The 10,284-nt window shown below is 41.5% G+C and overlaps 1 protein-coding gene across 1 annotated transcript in view; it reads right to left on the reverse strand.

Moving 5' to 3' along the window:
• Window positions 1-2,222: 2,222 nt before the first annotated feature.
• The window catches only part of PDSS2 (decaprenyl diphosphate synthase subunit 2), a 249,313-nt gene continuing 241,251 nt past the window's right edge, over window positions 2,223-10,284 (reverse strand). The window contains exon 8 of the mRNA XM_054569790.1: window positions 2,223-2,355. Coding sequence (XP_054425765.1) covers window positions 2,248-2,355 — 108 coding nt within the window. The 3' untranslated portion in view covers window positions 2,223-2,247. The remainder of the gene's footprint in view (window positions 2,356-10,284) is intronic.

A 10,284-nucleotide genomic window follows, 5' to 3' on the forward strand; every position in this document is an offset into this window, starting at 1 on the left:
ACTGTAAACATTATTGCTGAGAATTTGCATATGAAATACACACCTTTTACTGTCTCTAGTTGGCATTGTTAACTAGGTTATAAATAGCATAGCCAACACACTGCAAACAAAAAAGCACTTTTTTGATGGGCACATGCTATGAATGGAAGAAGTGTTCAAACACAATGTTTAAGTTGGAAAGCTTTCATTAGAACTAGCCAAGGGGGAAAGTAGAATATTTCTTAATCATAGCCTTGCTTAAGAATCCAGTCATATAGAAAGATTTATGGTAAAGCTTTCTAAAAACAGCTACATATGCTACTATTTAGGTAAACAAGTGATACATCCAGTCTCTAAACATATTTGACAGTGTTGATGGGCACTTTTAAGACAATCGAGCTGTTCCCTTTGGATTAAATATTCTCTTACTGTCTATACGTGGAAAGGCAAATAAGGTAATTGGAAATGCAGTTCACATTTATACCACTCTTGAAGATAAAGCTCACACTAGCTCATTTTACTGAACTCCTCTCATAGAATTTGAAAATTTAAAAACTATCTGAAAAAATTTATTGACAGAACAAAAATAAACCTCTCATTTTGAGTGTATGACCATAAAGATTATAATTAACAGGGCAGTATTTTTGCTGGTGTTTTATCTTGCTAGAAGGCAAACATTCAATAAAGGTTACTACGTGATCTGTTTTAGTCATTACAAGGTGTGGGAATAAAGTGATGACTTTTGTAGATGACAGATCTAACATTTGCAGACATCATTATATTTTTATGGGCTGTAATAATTTGGTTTTCAAACACTTGGTTTTTTTGTTGTTGTTGTTATGGCTGAAAAGCAGCTATGACACAGAATTTTAATGCTGAACTACTTACTCATCCAGATGACAGTAGAGGTGAGGGGGCTAGGGACAAAATTTTCTTCCTACGCATTTGTTTTTAGGCATCTATATTTGCCTGAGTGCCTTGATACCATGGTGATAGCTTAGCAACAGCTAGATGCAAATTAAGGTAATCTGTCATGCCAGCCACTGATCATAAAGAGTTGGTAGGTAGGACACTGGGAAAAAAAGTATACATGTTTAATCCAAAAGAGACTTTCTCTCTCTACTACTGGCCCTTAACATATATACACACACACACAAACACCCCCCGCCACACACATAAATATATACATATACACATATATACACACACATATACCCATTGTATATAATATTTATATATATATTTATAGAGAGATAAGAATCTTTTAAAAAATCCCAAACTAACACAGTGTTATAACTGAGGGGATAAAATTTAAACTTTTCTTAAATAGGGAACAAAAACCCATTTTAATCTTTCTTGAATAGGAACTAGATCATAATGATGCATGAAAAGACACTTCTAAAGGACTTTTTTCCTATTAATGGGCATTTGATTTCTGTTGACAGCTCTTAGGAGGACAAAGTTACATGAAGTATAAATACCTTTGGCTTGGCAGACTTGGATGGCACGATGGGTACTGCCATTTTGAAATTGAACAAACCATAGGATGCCTTTCATGATCTTTATTGTGATAATTTATATGTAAACAGATAAAATAATCTAATCTAAAAGGAAGAGCACAACATTTGGAAAGCCAGGAGTAAATAAAATCACTTTGATTTTCAGGGCCATTGATTTTATTTTAAATCCCCCAAAATGGTAAAATAAAGCCTAAAGCAAAAATGACTGTGATCTAGTTGAACAGAAATAGCAAATAGACTTTATGTGAAAGCGCTGATATACTGTCAGTGGCAGCCTGCAGGGCCGTGTTGAGGAGGATCCTGAAGTTCTGTGGGGAAAAAGGGCTGTGGATGAGGAATGTCCGTCAGGGCTCGGGGCGTGACGGGGCGAAAGACTCACGTGGGGGCGGGGGGCGGGTACGGAAGGGAAGGAGGGTTAGCACACAGCACTCATATGCAAACTCTAAGTTTATTTCAAGGCTCACATTTGATATTACATGCAAATCTTACATTTAATTCCATAGTATATGTCCTCGGTATCCCATAAAAATTTAAAACATCATTTGTAGGTAAATGGCCTAACTTTAACTTTGTGGGGAAAAAATGTTTATAGTCAAAGGGCACGTTCGCTCTGCGGCCGGCACAGCGCCCGGCAGGCGCGGAGCACCCGAGCCGGTGCGAGGCCCACGCCCAGACGGCTGACAGAAACAAACGCGTTTACATTTGTGCACAGTAGCATGAGATTTAGAGAAGTTAAGTAACCTGGCTGTCAATGGCCGCACTGTGACTTGAAGACTCTAAAGCTCAGTTTCTTAAAAAAGGACCGTCTACAGCAGGTCCCCCCACGTGTGTGGTTTTGCAGTCTGATTTCAATCACCTGTGGAAAAAAAATAGTAAATGGAAAATTCCAAAATTAAACAATTCGTTTTTAAATTGTGTGCTGTTCTGAGCCGCATGATGGACTCTCACTCCGTTTTGCCCAGGACGTGAAGCATCCCTTCGTCCAGCGCATCCGTGCCCGGCGCGTTGTCCTCCCCCTAGTCCCACAGTAGCTGTCGGAGTGACAGATCGGCTGTCACCATAGCATAGGGTTTGTGATCAAGTAACCCTTATTTTACTTAATAACGGCCCCAAAGTGTAAGGATAGTGGTGCCGGTAAATCAGATGTGCCAAAGAGAAGATGTAAAGTGCTTCCTTTACGTGAAAAGGTGTGCATAGGAAAACGACGGTATAGAGGGTTTGATGCTGTCTTCAGTGTCAAGCACCCACTGGGAGTCGCTGGAACGTACCCCCTGTGGGTAAGGGGGGGCTACTACTGTGTATTCTTCCAAAGACAGATTCCAGGGTCCCTGGGACTCAGAGGTCTGTACTAAAGTACCAATTGAAAAAAAACTTTGGGGGCCATGGAAGACCATAGAGTAAGTAGAAAGTTGGCAGTTTCGGTATTGCTGTTAAAAAAGAAAAGCACGGTTCCTCTCTGGGGTGATGGAAATGTTGAGGAAATAGTGGTGATGGTGGCTCAGCAGCGTGAATGCACTTAATGTCACTGAGTTGTAAATGACTAAAATGGCTTATGTTATGCTATATACATGTCACAATTTAAAAAAAGAAAATCATGATTCATGGATTGGAAGATTAATGTTAAGATGGTGATTATCTAAAATTTGATCTCTATGTTCAATGCAATCCCTATCAAAATCCCAGCAGACTCTTGTAGAATTTGACAAACTGACCCAAAAGTTTTTATGGAAATGCAAAAGACCCAGAGTGGCCAAACCAATTTTTAAAAACAACTTTGAAAAAGAAGAACTATGAGTGTAAATGGGGAAATGTGAGTAAGATCGATAGATGGTATCAATGTCAATATCCTGGTTGTGATTGTAGTAGAGTTTTATAAGCTGTTACCATTGGGGGAACTGAAGAAGGTACATGGGATCTCTGTATTATTTCTTACAACTACTTGTGAATTCACAATTATCTCAAAAATGAAAAGTTTAATGTAAAAAAAGAATTAAGTTGGAGGACTTACACTTTCTAAATTTAAAACAATATAAAGCTATACTAATCAAAAACAACGTAGTAATGGCATAAGGATAGTCATAGAGAGTGATGGGACAGAACTGAGAGTCCAGAAACAAATCTTTGTATTTATGATCAATTGATACTCTAAAAAGTCGCCAAGGTAATTCAAAGGGGGGAAAGAATAGTCTTTTCAGCAAATAGTCCTAGAACAACTGGATATTCCAATATAAAAAAATACTTAGTGCAGTTGTCTTCAATGAGGGTGACTTTGATCTCCCAGGGAACATCTGACGGTGTCTGGAGACAAGTTTGATTGTTGCAACTGAGGGCAGAGGCACCACTGGCATTTAGTGGTTTGAGGCCAGATATGCTGCTAAACATCCAGCGGTGGGCAAGGAGGGCCCCACAGCAATGTGTCAATAGGGCCGAGAATGAGAAACCCTGATTTAAACCTTTATTGCAAGCCATACACAAAAAAATAACTCAAAATAGATTACAGACCTAAATATCAGAGCTAAAACCATGAAACTTTTAGAAAAGAATATTGGAAAAAATTTCTGTTATTTTTAGGCAAAGGTTCCTTAGGTAGGACACAAAAAACATGATGTATAAGCGGAAAAAAACTATTAAATTGGACCTCATCAAAATTAAAGACTTCACATTTCAAAACACCATTATGAAAATGAAGTTACGCAACAGACTGGGAGCAAATATTTGCATACCGTATATCTAATAAAGGACTTGTATCCAGAAAATATAAAGAGTGATTATTTGTCTCAGTGCAATGAGACAAATAATCCAATTAAGAAATAGGCAAAAAATTTCAACATTTTACCAAAGAAGATATATAAATGGTTAATATGTTCATGAGAAGACGCTTAGCATCATTAGTCATTATGGAAAGGCAAATAAAAATCACAATGAGATATTATCTCATTCCTACTATTTTTATTAAAATAGCTATAATAAAAAAGAGACTACAAAGGATAGGCAAGGATGTGAAGACACTGGAACCCACATGATTGCTGGTAGAAATGTAAAATGATACAGCTACTCTGGACCATAGTTTAGCAATTTCTAAAAAGTTAACCATAAATTTACCATATGGCTAAGCAAGTTTACTCCTGGGGATCTCCTCAGGACAAAGGAAAACACATGTCCACCAAAAGATTTGTACTTGAATATTCAATAGGAGCATTATTCCTAAAAGGTAAAAAGTGGCAACAACTCAAATGGCAATCAACTATTAAATAGACAAACGTGGTACATCCCTACAATGAAATACTATTTAGCAATAAAAAGGAATAAAATAATGATCAATGCTACAATGTGGATAAACCTCAACAAAATGCTGATAGAAACCAGATGCAGAAGACTAATGTTGTGAATACAAATTCTGTTTGTATTCAATGTCCAGAGAAGGCACGCTGATAGCCGGAGGGCGGATCCGAGGCTGCCCAGGGCTGAGCGTGGGAACAGGGGCTGACTGGCTCCAGGGCTGTTAAAAGCCCAATTGTGAGGCTTGCACAGCTTGCAAATTTACTAAAAATCATTGAACTGTACACTTTAGGTGAATTTTACGGTATGTAAAGTATACATTGATATATGCTTTTTAAAAAGGAGGTCATTTAAGCAATTTTAATCTTCAAAAGAAAAGGAAGGAAAGAAGGGGAAAAAGGAAAGAGAAGCCAGGAATAGAATCACATAACTAGGCAGCAATTAGAAAGCTCAAAATAAATTGACCACGGTGGCTGATCTTTGGAGAAGTTGGGCCTGTAGGGAGCAGCGTGGCACCCAGCTGCTAATGGCCGATCCTAAAGCCCCACTGCCACAGGACTGGCAGCTGCGCGTCGCCACGCAGTTTATTCAGCTCGTGCGGAGGATTGCAGGCGCAAGGCCGGGCAAGCCGAGCTGCGCCCGTTGGGCCCATGGCGAGACGCCCCACGGCAGGTGCCACACCAAACGCCAGCTGGCAGGGGCTGAAGCTTTGGAGGAGTTAAGGGTGGTTGGCATCCACAAAAGGGTGGTCCAGACCGTTGGGATCTCGATGGATCTGAGGTGGACCGAGACCGCCAAGTCCCTGCAGGCCCACGGGCCGCGGCCGGGCAAGTGCTGCTCCAAGCTCTCCGTCTTCCCCAGGGAGCCCTCGGCCCTCAAGAAGGAGACAGCTCTGCTGAAGGGCTCAAGCGCCAGCCAGCTGGCAGGGCCAGTCATGCCCGTCTGGACTGTCTACAAGGAGGAGAAACCCAGGGTCATCGCAAAGGAGAACTGCAGGGCCTTGGCCAGTCTTCACGAGACCTGCACCGGTGCCCAGCTCTTTGGCATCCGGGCAAAAAGAGACAAAGGGGCTGCAGGACAGGATGTTGAAAAGAAAAAATAAAGTGCTGTTTGCAACTTGTGATTTAAAAAAAAAAAATTGGTTGTATTCCGAGTGAACAAGTAGGTATAAGTTCCTGTGTAATTCATAATACAAGAGGGGAGGCAGGCAGGGGACATCATTAAAATGCCCGGAAAGTGAGAAATAATGCAAATAGGAGTTACAGTGATTAATTCAAGGAAGGAAAGGCTGCAAGTATAGCTTAACTCTTTGAGGTTGAGCTTGAGGTTATTTTCTAGTTCATTTGAAAGCTTAAAAAAAGATCCAAATAAAACAAGACAATAATAAAACACAACAAAGCCCATAATGTTACAGCATGAAATATTTTAGTCAGATAAAGATTATTCCATTTTCCTTCTAACAAACCCTAGGAATTTCCTCTTCATCTTTGAGGAAGCAAAGATGGCTTCTCTTCTCTCACAAAATGGTGTCCTGCGGTCTTGGCCTAAAGCAGGAGCTATTACAATTGAGTAAAGCTCCTTTCCTGTTCTAGGAGACTGGGAACTTCAGTGGAAAGGAAGAAGTCATCAAATTGAAGGGTGGCTGGCCGAGAACTTACAGTGCAGCAAAAGGGAAATGTGTAGAGGTTTGAGTGCACACTGAGCTCATCTTGCAGGAATGGGAACTGAGAGTATTAACCATTTAAGTTGAAGAATTTTAAGGGAATTTGTTCCACAGTTTTAATCCGCTGCGGTGGAGAACCTGCTGGGGCACTATTTTCCCAAGTCAAAGACTTCCTTTGTAGCAGGTTGGGAGGTTGACTTATGAAGTTTTTTACCAGAGACCCATTTACAGTAGAGAAACCAACCAGGAACAAAAATTCAGATGCCTTGCTTAGATTTTAAGCTACTTATTAATAATGGTTACGATGATTACAGCACCATGGAAAATATTTATGATGTCTTATGGGAAAACAGCAGGACCCAAAGTTGAATTTATATTATAATGACAACCATGTAAAAATGCTGCACAACAGAAAAGGCTAGAAGAACCACATATGAAATGGCGATACGGATAATGATAACATGGTGAGATTGTGAATGACCGATTTTTTTCTACTTTACAAAATTTCTTTAAAGTGGCTATTGACCTAAACGTGTTTAAAAAGTGACATGTCTTGCAGTGTTTTGTCCACTCATTTGCTCACAGGACAGTGATGGGTAACACTGTTAGTCTTAGAAATGAGCAGATTGAGTTGAGAGAAAGCTAATGTAGTTGTTCCGCGAGGAGGGAGTCAGCATCTTAAAAAGGGAGGGAGAAAGAGAATAAAAGCCTGAGAAACTTTCTCTTTCTATGGGAGAGAAAGAAATATAGACCTAGGGAGAACATCCTTCACCAATAGCAGCCTAACACTTAACATCAGAACTCCAAGGGCACGTGGGGTGAGCCAAAGGGAGGGGTGGACCCCACTAGCAGTTTTGACCCCTCTTGACTCTCCCCAGGTGACACCTCTTTTTCAATCACGTTTAGAAGTACGTTATCTCCTTAATGGAAAGGCAGGACCCATTCTGAAAGAATAAAACAGTTAATTTGAGAAGGGATCAGGACTGAAGGTGGGAAAAGAAAAAGAGGTAAATGATTATCTTGTTAGTCTGCTTTGTGTTTTTAAAGGAAGTGTAAATAGCTTTATTATTACTAAAACATGATTAACAATAATGGAATGACAATCCTGTCCTCACAGTTAAATGGATTAGAAAACCAACCCAATCCATCTCTGCCCTTTTGTGCTTCGCCTTCTCTAGATGGAGACGCAGTCATTACAGAAGCTGAAGATAAATCCTGGAGCTTCTGTTGGTCAGAAAGGCGACCTTAACAATAGGGTTTCAGTGAGAAGACAAATGAAGAGGCAGAAAAGGATCTTCTTGCAACTAAGAACTCCAGGAAGGAGATTGAAAAGGGTTTTCTAAAAAGCAAGGTTTTCCTTATCAGTGATGGACCTGCTGATCAGCTAGAGTCTTTTTAAAAAAAAGAAAGGAAAGGTATCCTTTAGCTGCAATTTTGTTGATTGAACACAATTTCCCCAAACCCGCTTGTCCAAAGAGATCCATAGCAACTTGTCAGGGTTTGAAAGGAGATCACGTAGTCACCGGTTATTCAGATTACTTTCTGGTCACCGAGCTCAATGTCTTTTACCCCATGCGTGTAGGTGTCATCACATCCTGGACCATAGCAATAACATTGTCATAGATAAGATAAAAAAAGGGGGGGACTGGTGGGGAGTGGTAGAGGGATTGAGAAAAAAGAAGAAAAGAGAAGAACTCATGGACACAGACAGCATGTGGTGATTGCCCAGGCCCGGGGCGGGGGGCGGGGGGGGGAGGGGGCGGGCGCAGGTGGAGGAGGGAATGGGGGATAAGTGGTGACGGACGGAGACGTGACTTGGGGTGGTGACCACACACTACAGGGTACAGGTGATGGGGTGTGGAACTGTCCGCCTGAAACCTTATAATCTTGTTAACCAGTGTCACCCCCAGTAAATTCAGTAAGAAAAAAGAAAGCATAAAGTCTTGAACACTGGAGAATTAGACATGGTCCAGGCAAATAGGTCACTGGTAATTTATTTTTATTTAAAAAAATTTTTTTTTGTTCAAATACACGTGTCTCCATTTTCCTGCCACCACTTTCCCCTGCCCCACCCACCCCACTTCCCTCCTTCAATGGTAATTTATTTTTATATGTGACTAAGATAACAGTACCTAAGCAAGAACATGTGAAAAGAATTTAGTGCTATCAAGTAAAATTTACAAAAAAAGTCTAATGATAAGCACAATCCTTATCTTCTTTCAAAGTACAATTAACTACTCCTGAATGGCAAATAGCTTACTATCTAATCAATATCTAACTGATACTGCTTTTTATGCCAGAAAAGTTTTTCTAAGTTGGGGAATTTCAAAGAAGAGGGCTTGGTGGGGCAGAAAACTGCTTTGTAGTTCCTAAGGAAGTAGAATTTAAATGTTTAGAAAAGAACGTCTCTAGGGGTGGCATTAAGGAAGAGATGTGTCAGACACAAAGGAAGGGTAGTCAGGGAAGTGGGGAAGCATCAGAATGGAGGTGGGTTGCAGGCGCCCCGGGGGCAGGGTTTCCCGTTTGCGACAGGAAATGCTGCGGGGAGTCGGCCTGCAGGGCAGCATCTTGCATTTCCTGCACTGTGTCTCCTGGAGTTGGGCGGCGAGAGGCCACATTTGTTCAGCAAGTGTTCTGTGAGTCCGTACAGTGTCGCCGCTGGTCTAGGCGGTGGGGCCTGGGAGTGAATGACCTATTGCAAGGCTTAAGGAGTCAGCAGCCAGAAGGAGTGCTGGGGAAGCTGGGAGGGACACGGGGAGGAGGCAGAAGAACTGGGCAAAGGGAGTTTTATTTTAGGGACAGGGAGAACTGAGCACACTCATGGCCAGCAGAGGAATCACTGAGGATTCAAGGAGATAGGATGCTATGGACTCAATATTTATGGAAAGGAGACAGAAGTCTTTTTCGGAAAGAGAAGTAAAAGAAGGGAGAAAGGGGCACTATAGGGAAAGACTCTCGGGTGGGGAGGTGGGGCATGAGGGCCAGGCAGTCAGTCCGAGGTGGTCCTCTCTGTAAATGGGGGCTGACACCTCCCCCCAGAGAGTGGTTATGGGACTCAAAGAAGATGGAATCCTTAAGGCCCTTACACAGGGGAGCCCTCACTAACGCAGTCTTTATTATGCGTAACTGAGAAGGAGTTGAGCGCAGGGGAGTTCAGGGATCCGAAGGGAGGTTTGGAGGAGCCAACTTGCAAGTTAGTGGGGACCAGATGGAAGGAGGCATGATAATGGTTAGTGACTGAATTCTTCCCTCTAGAAAGAAACAGGAGATGGGGGGGCAGCAAAAGAAAGGGGGTGAAGGAGACATTCTAAGCCCACTAATCTACCAGTTCCTTTGGTGTACACAGGCAGTTGGCCTCAATAAGTGTGATTAAGCATGACTTGGTGCCCCATTTCTCCCTACAGATTGTCTGAAATTACAATAACTTAATATAAGTTAATAAATAAATATCCCTAAAGAAGGGGCTTGGAGAAAGACTATCAGTACTTAATACTTTAGAGTGAACTAATAACCAGTGTGCTAGGTTTAACAAAAGCAGGCCCCCGCACTGAGGAAGTGAGAACTCTGCTAAGTAAGACCTGAAAGGAGAGGCAGTGTGCCCTTGTGGGAAGAGCAGAGCTGTCTGTCACCAGCAAGGGCGGTAGGAAAGGTCCCAAGGAAAGCAGAAAGGTGGGCGTTGAAACAGAAGGAAAAAGGACTCATGGACATGGACAGCAGTGTGATTTTGTGGGGGGTATAGAAGTAAAGGGGATTAAAATAGTAATGGAAAAAAAGGCAATGAAGATTTTTTTTTAAAAATGCCAGATGAGTTGTTAAAAAAAAAAAAGAAAGAAAAAGAAACAG

This window comes from Pteronotus mesoamericanus, unplaced genomic scaffold (assembly GCF_021234165.1).
Source record: "Pteronotus mesoamericanus isolate MK-2021 breed Mesoamerican mustached bat unplaced genomic scaffold, CSHL_Meso_final contig_20, whole genome shotgun sequence".
NCBI classification, from domain to species: domain Eukaryota; kingdom Metazoa; phylum Chordata; class Mammalia; order Chiroptera; family Mormoopidae; genus Pteronotus; species Pteronotus mesoamericanus.